Below are 13,201 nucleotides of genomic sequence, written 5' to 3' on the forward strand. Positions count from 1 at the left end.
CATCGATTATAATCTGGTAAATACACAGTGCGCAGGAGTATGTTATTAAAATTGTAGAGATCACTGTAAAGGTAACATTCACTTACCGCACGTTCCGCAGGCACGGTAAAACGAATTTACCGCACGCTCTGTCAAAAAATATAATAACATAGGTACGCCTCGGTAACGCGCGTATATTCATATACATTCCCGCACGCTCTTCTCAGCGTATACGAAAGCGGCATTTTACGAACGCAAATTCGATTTCGCGCACGATAATAGGAAAATATTGTATTCTGAATTCCAAGAAAACGACTTTATCGATTTGGATGAAATTTCGGTGTAAGATTGATTGTGAGTATCGGGTGGATCTGATCCGTAAATGAGGAAGTTAGCTAGATAAATAGCCTTTCGGCGTAAGGTCATGCGAGCGTGTTCCTCTCCGCATGCACGGTGACACAAAAACGGAACATCCCCCACCTCAGAATGCTCGCCGCACACTGGGCAGTCTCGTGTACCGGCTCACGTGTCCGCTTGCTAGTTTTTTTCTCTCAGCGTAAACAAGATTGTCATTGGTCGAAAATTGCTTATACAGTGGAAGGCCATGCGAGCGAATGCCCCTTCTCACGCACGATCGCATACGCAAATGCGGCTTCCCCCACCTCAACGCGCCCATAGCACCCTGAGCCGTACTCCCCCCCCCCCCCCCCCCCCCCCCCTTCCAAACTATTTCGGATAATTTTCCTCTCTTCGAGCCCTATGGCAGGGCCATACTATATCTAGCGCCCACAGCACGTGCATCAAGAAACTTCTGTTATTTAAAATGTCAAACGAGGAAGTTGATAAAAATCCAGAAAGAAAGAAGCGTGAAAAGTACAATGTACTGGAAAAGTGTAACATTTTACATGAACTGGAGAAGAGCGGTGCGGCGGTGATATCTAAAAAGTACAGTATTCCAAGGAGAACTCTAAGAAGATGGGTAGCACAGAAAAAAAAATTGATAGAACAAGACCGTATTTATCAATTAACCTCGAAAGATAAAAGGGTCAAGGGTGCTGTTATGTATGACCTTGAAGAGGCCTTATATATTTGGTTTGACAGAAATGTCAAAGCAGGTGCATTTTTGCCAAGTCCCTTGATCACTGGTACGTATGTATGTTGTTGCATTTCATTATTTGTTATTCTTTCTATAACACGTTATATTTCTTGTTTTCTATTTGAATCACATCGTAAAAATATTTTCAAACCACTTGCGCTATATAAAAGGAGAATAAAAATTGTTGCGACCAAATTTTCTTGTCATTTGACACGTTGTCTTCAGCTAATTAAATTATTTAATATACTTTATTGATTTACTATAACTTATTTATTATCAAATTATTCATGAAAGAATGGATAAATTAGTAGGTCCATTAATTTCAGCAAAAGCCAGAGAATTGCACTCAGAATTTGGCATGATGAAAAACTTTGTTGCTAGTGAGCGTTGGTTCTACAGATGGAAGAAAAAATATAATATCCAACAATACATTAGGTGTATTGAAACGATGTTGGCTGATGTTCCTTCTGCAAATACTTTTAAGATTGATTTTCAAAACATTATGGACAAAGAAGAATTGCTCCCATGTCAAATATTTGACGCAGATGAAACTGATCTAAATTTTAAACAGATGCCAAAAAGAACCTTGGTTGAAGAATCATCGAGTGCACCAAGTGGTTTCAAGGTCAACAAAGATCGAGTGACAATAATGTTATGCAGTAATGCAGATGGATCACTTAAGATGCCTTTGATCATTATTGGAAAGTCAGCAGAATCCGGGGCAATAAATAAACAAATCGAGAGTAACAACCTTCCAGTTTATTATGCTAGTCAGAAAAGGGCTTGGATGAATGCTGAAATATTCACAAAGTGGTTCAAAGATGACTTTGTGAAAAGAGTGAAACAATTTTTGACGGAAAAAGAACTCCCAGTAAAGGCAAAACTGTTACTTGATAATGCATCTTGCCATCTACTATCAAATGAACTCATTGACGGTGATATCAGAGTAATGTACCTACCAGCAAATATAACATCAACAGTGCAGCCTATGAATCAGGGTATTATAGAAACTTTCAAGAAGTACTACAGATCACTCTTTCTAATCGCTATCCTCTACGCACAAAAAAATGGTATAGATATTGTTTCTTTTCTGAAATCAGTTAACATCGAGAAAGTGATTGACTGGGTTTCTCATGCTTGGAATAATGTAAAAGATGATACGATATTCAAATGCTGGAAACAAATTCTACCTGATCGTTTTTATACTATAAATAGGAATTCTATCTCTATTTCAAATGAAGCAATAACTGATGAAGAGATATTAAGAACTGTTAGACAGATCAATGATTATGCGCTTGCTGATAACGAAGCTATTCAAAAGTGGATTACACATGATTCACGATCACATGATGTGTCTATTCCAACAAACGCTGAGTTGGTGAATATGATGTCTGTCGACAATGATGCTGAAGGTAACCTTTTCGTATTGCATGAATTCAATAAGATAAGAATGATATCTCTTCATTGAATGTGATGATTATTTGTCAAAATAATTTTCAGAACCGAATGTGATAGTGGAATTGAATGAGAATGTTCATCCGAATGATGCAGTAGCTGCAGCAAACACTTTGCTCTCATTTTTCGAAAAGAATCCTGCCCTTCCTGAATCAAATATTTGGAGCATAAAGGAAGCGAGATTAGCTGCGATGAAAATTTATATTTCTAAGTAATATTTTATTGTCTAGTAATCGATAGTTCCCTGATGAGCAATGAATGTAAAAAAATATCATTTTGACAATAAGAGACAAGATCAATATATTTTTTTACGAGAGTTATTCATCAGTACCAAATGTAAATACTTAAAATACATATGTACGTATAATCATGCTATGAAAAAAAAAATAAGTAAATAATACATTACTAATTGCAGAAAAAGTAATAAAAAAACTTTTTAACATCTTACACAGACAATTTTTAAAAGTACATATAAATGTATAAAATATTCCCTTCCCAAGCTCAAGAATGAAATTACAAATCACGGGCACGAATGAAATTTCCCCAACTTGTGTCCTGTGGCAGTGCCATATATCTAGCGTTCACTGTAGTTAGATACAGTTTATTCAAAAACGTTCTACTTTATTATTCAATTCGTTTGATTTTGATGTGTATTTGTTTCTCCTCCATATCATGCACTATTTCAAAACTCCATTTTTTTGTACAACCTGCTCCGGTCTCTCCAATTCGGGAATCCAACGAACGAAACTAAGTCATTGAGGACTAGGGCTGCAATCATCCGAGGCAGCCTGTTTTAAAAAAACTACGCTTATCCAGATAATTTTAACAACCTGGTTCATACTTGACTAAAAATTCAAATTTTCAAAATTCACGTCTGCAGCACCTGACTCATAGACCTTTGTGTTGTAGGAGAAAGTGGCGAACGCGGTTATCCGGGATCAGACGGATTTCCTGGAGAGTTGGGAAAAGATGGTATCCCAGGCCTTCCAGGACCCAAAGGCGAATTAGGATTTCCTGGACCACCGGGTGCTCAAGGTTCTCCAGGACTTCCAGGCACAGATGGAACCCCAGGAATTCCGGGATCAAAGGGTAAACCTGGAGAAGGTCATTTATTATATGCCTTTGTTATAACGATGACACTGTTCCCTTTACTGAGCCGCTTAAGATTTTTCTCATGTAAAATACTGATAAAGATAACCTTTCACCAGATATTATTTTTTACTTTCAGGACTTTCCGGTAACCCGGGAATTGTAGGGCCTGAAGGACCTGCAGGTTCTCCGGGTGAAGACGGACTACCAGGGGTTAAAGGAGAAAGTGGAGCACCAGGCTTACCCGGTATCCCAGGTCCTGTTGGACCGCCCGGAATTGACGGAACTCCTGGTTCCGACGGACTGCAGGTATTCCCTACACATGTGTTTATTACATGAAATTAAAGACTAACCAAGGAAGTTCATCTGCACATTCCCAACTTGGATTTGGCTCACACATTTTTATAATACAAATTGAAGTCACATCAGATGATTCACCAAGCCATTTATGTGCAAAATAAGATTTTCAAAAGTTACAGATTACAATCTCATAACCATTGTAAATATATTTAAGAGGAATTCCATGCGGTTTTCCCCTGCCTGGGACGGTCACCAATCCCAATTTTGTTGTGACTTTAGTACAATTTAGTACAGTTACAGGGTAGGTGACTGTAATCACGTCGAGTGGTTATATCGATAATCGCACCAAGCCGTGATGGTATGACGGCCTGTTTTAGGTTCGTAACACGTCGACTATGCACACGGACAAGTGATAAGGGGAGATGAAAGCAACTGATATTAAGAGAGTTCAATGATTGATTATGTAATTGATTTCTGAAAGATCTGAAAAGTACAATAAAAAGATGTGAAGCAGAAATCGTTCGTAGGAGGGAAAAGGCAAGAGTTCAGTTTGGTTTCACGATGACAGATGAATTTATATGCTTGCCGAATGAAAGATATCTTGACAGAGAGTATATGGGAGAAAGGATGTATATGAGTTGCAATTTACAAAGTGCCTTGTGCAGTATAGGGAGCAATCTGCTGACTCACAACCGGGAACTGAGTTAGATAAGTGAGGATAAGAAGAGGATGCCAAGTGTAAGGTAGCTGTAAGAATGTGAGAACAGGTTTGAAAAGCATAAAGACTGAAGAAAGTAACAAATATAACTACTCGTATTTTTCTACCTAGTCCTATCACTCACCGTTTCAAAGTTAGTTGCCATTATAACTTCAAATTTTCGGAACACTTCAAAAAATCTTAAACAATTATAGAAAATTTCCAGCAAAATCAGAAAAATTTCAAGTCATTTCCAAAAGTTTCACAGTTAATTTGCTGTCCTAGATTTATCTGGACACTCAAAAAAGTCTGAAGAAATTACAGTAAACTCTATGAAAAATTGCAAGAACTTTGAAAAACGTGGAATAATAAATTGAGTCGTAATAATGATAAATTTTGCATAACTTGCAAACCAACCAAGATCTACTTTCTGCAAAGTCTTAAAATTTTCATGATTTTACGTCTGGAATTTCCTGTCATGTTTTCGTACATGGTCGAGTAACCCGAAAATTCGAAGTTGAACAGCTTCCAACTTCCAAACTGTGACGAATATCGAGGAACAAAAAACAAAACGGTTAGTTGTGTTTGAGAGTACTACTGCCCATGTACACTGAGCTAACAACAAAATCAAGAACAGTGACCTTCCTGGACTAAGTAAGTGAAACAGCATGGAATTCTCCACAAGTAGTATCTCAAGGTAGAACATCCTTTTGCGATTGCAAATTTATGGTCTCTGATACCATCATTCAAACATATCGTGACTTTTCATGGATAGTAAACGGTAGAGATACCAACCCAATACTTGCGTAGGCTAGTGAGATTGCGTAAGTCAATCATGAGGCAGAGCAAGGGATACAGAATGTCTCAACATACCGGGGCTGATATCTTTATCGTTTACTATCCACGAAAAATTACAGTACATATAATTGTTGGGGACTAGGGACCTTTACATAAGCCTAGTTGTGGTAAGTGTGAGACTTGGAAGGTAGGCAGATGTGCGGTCTTGTTAGAACTGTTAGAAGCGATGCTCATTATTATATTGCTTTCATAAATGTAACTGACTTAATAAATACTTATTCTAAATTATTAATTATGTGTTATCGCTAATATACAATAATAATTATATTTCAGGGCATATCCGGATTGCCAGGTGAACCGGGAAATCCTGGCCCTCAAGGTCCCACCGGGCCAATGGGAAAGTCAGGTTTTCCAGGGCCAACGGGAAAACCCGGCGAAAAAGGAGATACCGGACAACCCGGAGAACAAGGGCCCGTTGGACCCCGTGGGACACCAGGAAATTCAGTAAGTCACTCTTCTTGTACTGGTTAAAGTCCTGTTTTTTTTGTCTTGTCGAAGTGTATATTTGCAGGGCAGTCCAGGCGTACCAGGACAACAAGGGCCTCCTGGCTTGCCGGGACTCGAAGGAAGACAAGGACTTCCTGGTCCGCCGGGACCACCTGGACCCCCAGGTGACATGTTGAGTACGAATAGTGTCTTTCTTGATGGTGCTGGATCTCCGGGTGTGAGTGGACCACGAGGACACCCTGGCACTCCAGGAATGGTGAATACGTTGCATTATTTTCAAAGCTTTCGCTGTAAAACACAACGAAATCTTTTGCGATCAAAAAAAGTCTTGAACAGAAATGTTATTGAAATTATAATGTGAGAACTTGAATACGTAGGCGCACCGTGGCAGGCATCACATTTGTTTTAATGAAGAATAGATCTTTATTGGCTTTGACAAGGTCGTTATATTTGCGTATGTGTGCTATCGAAATTGGTTCGAACAAATAAAATAATGCCTTCAGTGTTCATAGACCGCGAAGGCATGGTAGAATAGCTAATAGTCAAGGCAGTAAAGTATATAAATCTTTATCTATTTTAATATTCGGGAGGGAGTGGGGCATCTACATACTTACGAAGTCGTTAGAAACGAGTTTAATTTTTTTAACGTTCTGAAAGAATCAGTGTCAAATGATCCCAAATGAATATTTTTTACCGGAATATTTTTTCGAAATATTTTTCTGCTCACATAAAAATATTCAGGCTGGTAAGTATTGGAACAATTTTAACAAACACGGTATTTTTTAAATGTATCTTTTATTTCAAAATATTGCAACCCTTTCTGCAATTTCTTAAATCTAAATGTAAATAATTGTCATCGCAATCATTTACGTATTTTCAAATATAACTAACTCTAGAACGGTAACAAAGGGTGAAAAAATACCCCACGCGAATTTAAATTTCTCACCGCAAGAGAATAGCTTACGTTTTTTACTCAAGACACTTTGATTTTTGACCACTTTTTTAAAACTTATGCAACAAGTTTTTTAACCCAGGCAATTGCCCCCCCCCCCCTTCCTCGTTGCCGGAGTAGGTAAAAAAAATTAACGTTACCGTTCCAGGGCTAATTTGGATTTTTTTTACAGATTTTTTCACGGCAAGGATTATTTCATGGAAATGCAACATGGGTGATTTCACATACCAGAGCATTTCCGTGATGGCGAATGACGCGAACAACGCTTCATCCTAACCGCGTGCACCTCGCATGCAATCTTGGTTGTCTATCTGTCACGAAAGGTCGTTCGCATCGTTCGCCTATACGGAATTCTCCCAGCATGGCGTAAAGCTGCCTACGTTCATGCAATTCAGAATACATTATACCAAAATCCGATTGTTTTCCTAGTTTCCTAGAGTACATTTTACCCATAGACTTTTGGCTGCCCTCATCAATCATGGTGAACCATAAGACAAAAGTGGAGCGTTAAAATGTGCCATGAACCGCATGAATGCAGGCGAATTTATCCCGTGTTAAATTTTCCCATGTTACAGTTTGTCCATTCGGTTTAGGTTGAATATTGTTGGAACATTGCATTTTACGATGTGAAGCTAGTACCTATAATTCCAAAACTGAATAGACAAACTATGCGTATATTACCACGAAATAACTTGATGTATATTTTTTGCACGTACAAAACAACTACATGAGATGATTACCGAGAATGAGTCCGTGATCATACTTTTTCAACTTGTAATTTTGTCAATATTCAGTCATAATTTTTCGATACTTGTAAAATAGATAAAAATAAAAAAATTTCACCAGAAATTTAGATTAACTCTTAAATCAACATAAAGTACTTTTTTTTATGTATTTTTTACTCCCCAAGAAGTTTTGTTTGACATAATTTTTGACGAAGTAATCAAGTTCCGAACAAAACGGTTCAACCCTTTTTTTTATAATGATTTCAGGGGTTGATTGCAAAATTATTATCACCATTCGATTGAGCGTCATCAAAGTACCCTTAGAACAAATTTCCGAATTCATACTTAAAAGTATTACCTTTCATGCTTATCTACTGGTTTACAGCCAGGTGAAAGAGGTGCCGCGGGCGATCGAGGACCGGAAGGACAAATGGGTCCTCCAGGGATGCCTGGGAAAGAGGGAGCTCCAGGACTCCCAGGGCCGCCAGGACAGAGAGGACAGTCGGGTATGCCCGGAATCCAAGGGACTCCCGGACGAAGTTACAGTGACGCGGAAATTCGTGATATTTGTGCAACTGTACTGAGAGGTAAGATATTCAAACGCTACAATTTTGCTCATTTTTATTGAGGTATCGCATATGTTGAGAAAATGCAAGTTATAATATTAATTATACACTTCAGAAGCAACAGCGTGATGCAAAACCTGAATATTTATGATCAGAAATTTCTCAAAGAGAGACGTAATCTTGAAGATGAAAGTATTCTCGATTTTCTTCTTTTTTTTTTTACTGATAATCCGTGTATCGTTAATGTCGTTATGCCTAAAATTCACAGTCATATGTGAATCACACATTTGTTATAAGCATACATCAACAATCCGGTGCTAAAGGCGCTTATATGTGGAGAAAAAATATATATTTCTAAATATATTGCAAAGCTAAACCGGTTTAAAATCCTCTTCAAGTAAACTTTAAAAATACATATTCTGGCTTTTTACAAAACCCGTAAAAACAGTGGAATCTTGTTGCAATTTCTAAAGGATTGACAACATTTAAAATCCCGGTTATTATGCCCATCTGTGTAAATTTCTTATAGCTCCCTTATTGAAATTTTTGGGGAAACTGTGGTAATATTTTTGAAAACTGTCTTATAAACTTTGAAAATTATTATCGCACGGTATTATTCACGAAAATATATCGGTGAAGCTCAAAATGTGTAGCAAAATTTTGATTTTGAATGAATTTCCAGCAAAATTCAATATTTTTCGAAAAAATTTAGAAACTGTAAAATAAGCACAAAAAGCTTGTGCTGTTCAGAGAAACTCAATATTTTCATGATAATCGCCTCGCAGTTGATTTCTTACTACATTTTTCTCACAACAGCATAGGTATTTCTGAAAAATTCTGATAAAACCCGCTTGTGAAGTCTGCGCTCAATCTAAAACGTTATCTGCGGAATATAGAACACTTAATTAGGAATCGCATCGTTTGTGTACTTGGTACAATATGTAACTCAAGCACAGTTCTTTAGTTTCAGAATTTAGATATAACGAAAAACTTCAAGTTCTGAAATGAAATGTATTTCTATGAAGTACATTTATTTTACATTATACAAGTCAGCCCAGCTACAGGTTGACAAATACATGTTGTTCGGACTTCAAAGTATCCTAAAACATCCAGTGCAACAAAATTGTCAGAAGGACGTCTTAAATACGCCTTGAAAGGGTTTCAAACAGTTCGAATACGATTTCAAGGTGTTAAGGGACACATCTTGTCTGTTTCGTTTGGGATATTACAAAATTGTCAAATTTTCAGAACATTTCTTATTTTCAGATCATTCAGCTTACCCATACCAGCATACCGTTTACAAATTCATCAACTGCAACTTGTGTTGAACCAGTGATTACTTGCGTATTAATAACATTTTGCAGAAAAAAAGGAAACTTAAATATGACATGATAAACTAAATGAAGATGTCACACTTATTTGCATGAAATAAATAGAACAGATGAGCGAGCTGACATCACTGATGCAGGGTCCACCTGGACCACCTGGTCGTGGTCGGCCTGGTCGGATCGGGTCTCCTGGTCTGCAAGGCCGTCCAGGTACAACACAGTCTACAGTCGATCTGAGTGCCACAATACTGGGCGTTATTGCATTTGCATTTGCTACACGATAAATAATCTTAGTCTGTAATTGCTAGGTGGTGGTTGTACTGTTGTGGGTTTACGGGATATTGGGCGTCGTTATTTACATGTTTGTGCACATAGTATACCTATACCACAATGATTGGCATGCAAGGAATGATCTCACAGGTTGTTATAAGTAAATAACTTAGTAATAGAAACGATACGTCTGCAAGCTTTAGGCAAGGTGTACAATAATTGCGCGTGTGGCACATAGTTCAACTTTTTTGCATCAAAGTCAAAGGCAAGCCAATTTACAGGGTGCATTAAAAACGACAGAACCCTTAAATATCTTGAATGGGAAAAGTTTCACGAAAAATCTCTCAAGAAAAAATGTTTAGAATTTCCAACAGGAATCAGATAGACGGATAAAATATTGGTTCCAGGCCCGTTTACCGGCGTAATAATATACGACCCTGATCAATGTTTTTAAGTTTGTAAATTACATTTTTACAGCATATTCTAATTTTCAGCTATTTCTTTCTTTTTTGTGTGTCTTTCATTTTGAGTTCAACCCAATGGAATCCCAACAAGCCCAAAATGAACCAAATAAGGTATAAACCGATCTATTCCTTTAATCCTTCTTCAAACAACTTTTCAAATTCAGGATAATTTTCTACTTCCGAATATCTGTCTTTGATTTTGGTTCCAGACTCAATTTGAACTCTGTGATTTTGAAGTTAATTTTTGTAATAATAATTATCCGTTACATGTGGCTGATTAAGGACAAATATTTGCAAGCAGTAAATTCATCAGCTAGATTCAAACCCACTGCTGGGAAAAGGAGATTTTCATTGAAAGAAAAACTACTTTGGACCTTATACCTCCTCAATTGGGCCCGAACCCACAATTGAGGATATGCATACCCGTTACCGAAAAATTGTTTTGAATCTGAATCTGCTATTAAAATAAGGAGGTTTCCATTCAAGAAACAAGGTTTTACGGCTTGTTGAGCTAGTAAATAGTCCCGCGCCTAGTATCTAATTCAAGTCCCATGTGTTCTCGTCGAAAATCCTAAATATTTGATCCCTCTAGTGAAGCTTTTCTTATTCCAGATATTTAAGGGTCCCATTGCGTTTCTTGCACTCTGTTCATCAATGCGGCTTTATTGTTGAAACAATTTGTGTGAAAACCGTATATTATATATAGGTATATCTATCCTGAAATCCCTTGAATTCACAATAGTTTATACCACTCGACGTGTGAATCCCGCGTTGCTTGCAGTACTAAGGATGGTCTTACAGAAGAACGTGATCTTTCACATTAACATAAATGATGAAGACGTTAACATTTTGAGTGTCGTTTAACGATGAAACCGAAAATGCATGTGTCGCAGAGAGGCTGAGCGAATTAACAGACGGGCTACGAGGGCCACCCGGAATGCCGGGTCTAAGCCGACAAGGCCGTCCCGGCCGAGCCGGAACCCAGGGCATCCCAGGTACCATAAACAACCAATTTAAAACTCCTTTCCACACTGAGAAAAATTTCATTTCGCGTAGTTACTATCTGATTTTTGTAGAACGGATGACGTTACTCGAACAGTTTGAATAATGTTCGAATTCCAACAGAATCCAACTATTTAGTGTTGTTATACAGTTATCAATACCACATTTTCTGGTTATTGCAATATTAAATTTGTTTGTTCAGTTTACTACTCTTTTCAGTCAAATAAGATCTCAATGAATTTATTTCTGCACCAACATCAAACTATTACAATAGTTAGAATAAAATATAATATAAAAAACTGTAGTCAGACAGAATAGTGATACTACGTTTTCTGGTTACAGCTACAAAACAAATTTTCATCTTATACCCTGAACTATATTTTTCAGTTATGACAAAAAACAATGATAGTTAGAATTTAACTAGAACTTTCTCTCGGTGCAATTTATGCTGGTTTAATATCGCGCATTGCTTGTAATTAAGTCTTTTTGTGGAAAAATTTTATATGCGTATCGAGGCATAGAAACAAAAAATAATTAGATCATACCTATTTTGTTTCTTGTAATTAAATGAAAGTTGATGCAGATGAGGCATTTCATATCGATTCGATCTAGGTATGACTATCGACCTCTTTGATTCGGTCCACGATTTTTTATCTCGTTGTTTCAACTCTAAAAGGCGCCCAAATTTTTTGAAAGTTTTTTTTTAAATACAATTTGATTTACTCGTAATTTTTCAAAACGATAACATCGCAAATTCTAAAATCTGAGACAATTTAAAAATACCAGTATTAGGTATCAAAAATTCCGAGCCCAGACCCAAAGTCGGCCAGCGTTTGCTTCGAAATTTATTGGATTTTTTGTTATAATATATAAAAATGTATTATAACAAATATTAAAACAGTTGTATCGTTAGGTGCACTTTAAAAACCTGATTTTTTTTGAAACAACTCTGTTCTATGTATAAAAATTTTTCTGCAAAAATCCATAATGATCAGACTTTGCTTCTAATGAAAAATAAAATGTATCTAAAACAATCTGGCCCGTTTTGGGATTCAATTAGAAAATTTTGATACCTAATACTAGAATTTAAAAATTTCTTCTGAATTTAGAATTTGGGGTAGAATTTTCGTTTTGAAAAATTATTAATAAATCAACTTTGATTAAAAAAATCTGAATGTCTTTTGTAATTGAAACAATAAGTTAAAAAACCATGGACCGATTTGAAAAGGTCGACGGTCAGTCCAGGTAATATGAGTATGGAGCACTTAACTGTATAACCAACTGAAATCTATAACAATTGTCATACCCATAATAATATATCTATACACACTTGTATTACAAAATCAGGAAAATTCAAGATAATATGATTTAAAAATTTTGTGTTTCTCTGTCTATATATACACATAAAAATTTAATTAAATTTTCTATTTAGAGGCAATTGAAGCTCATCCAGTGAACGAAAAAAGATTGTAAATTATTGCAGGCTACGAAAATCATTCCGAATTAATAGTTCGATTGCTTTGAGTGTGTGTCTACAGATTTGGTTTCTTCCTATTTTGTTATGTTTCAACTGTAACGCAATTTCAATGTGATACAATATGTAGTACGAAATTTCGTTCAGATGCATTTCTATTCGATTTTTTTTTTGTACAAATTTAAATTCACCTTGAATAAAGTTTGGTACGTCTCCAACAATTCAATTTCTATCCAATCATTTCTATTCGAATACTGCAACGATTTGAATTCATATAAGTCCTTGAATGTCATTACCGCTTATTCGTTTTCTATCGGTTAACTTTTCCAATTTTAGTTCAATCCTGAAGTTTTTAATGTATTTAATCTATTTTCACTTACTGAGCATCGTACAAAGTACAATAATAAGTTATGCACAAACAAAAATGTTTTATTTTCATCATTGTTTCCTAACTTCTATTTCCCAGAACGGTAAAAATACGGTAGGATCATTCTTAACA

At 36.4% G+C, this 13,201-nt stretch overlaps 2 protein-coding genes across 10 annotated transcripts in view; both read left to right on the forward strand.

The window, feature by feature from the left end:
- LOC107227788 (collagen alpha-2(IX) chain) overlaps positions 1-13,201 on the forward strand; it is a 96,430-nt gene that overhangs the window by 81,208 nt on the left and 2,021 nt on the right. For 7 of the 9 annotated variants that reach the window (XM_046734853.1, XM_015669032.2, XM_015669033.2 and 4 more), the window contains 6 exons: positions 3,440-3,619; positions 3,759-3,928; positions 5,748-5,918; positions 5,986-6,177; positions 7,984-8,185; positions 11,120-11,221. In XM_046734853.1, the coding sequence (XP_046590809.1) occupies positions 3,440-3,619; positions 3,759-3,928; positions 5,748-5,918; positions 5,986-6,177; positions 7,984-8,185; positions 11,120-11,221 (1,017 nt within the window). The other 2 variants (XM_046734852.1, XM_046734857.1) reach the window with 2 other exon arrangements.
- On the forward strand, positions 655-2,950 carry LOC124293569 (jerky protein homolog-like). The gene is made up of 3 exons (XM_046734863.1): positions 655-1,124; positions 1,402-2,487; positions 2,576-2,950. The coding sequence occupies exons 1-3, from the start codon at positions 803-805 to the stop codon at positions 2,743-2,745; spliced, it is 1,578 nt and encodes a 525-aa protein (XP_046590819.1). The 5' UTR covers positions 655-802; the 3' UTR covers positions 2,746-2,950.

The sequence above is a fragment of the Neodiprion lecontei genome, chromosome 3 (assembly GCF_021901455.1).
Source record: "Neodiprion lecontei isolate iyNeoLeco1 chromosome 3, iyNeoLeco1.1, whole genome shotgun sequence".
NCBI classification, from domain to species: domain Eukaryota; kingdom Metazoa; phylum Arthropoda; class Insecta; order Hymenoptera; family Diprionidae; genus Neodiprion; species Neodiprion lecontei.

Coding starts and splice junctions, on each gene's coding strand:
- LOC124293569 (XM_046734863.1), top strand. CDS start 803: ATGTCAAACGAGGAAGTTGATAAAAATCCAGAAAGAAAGAAGCGTGAA. Junction 1,125..1,401: donor GCCAAGTCCCTTGATCACTG/GTACGTATGTAT, acceptor CATTAATTTCAG/CAAAAGCCAGAGAATTGCAC. Junction 2,488..2,575: donor TGTCGACAATGATGCTGAAG/GTAACCTTTTCG, acceptor AATAATTTTCAG/AACCGAATGTGATAGTGGAA.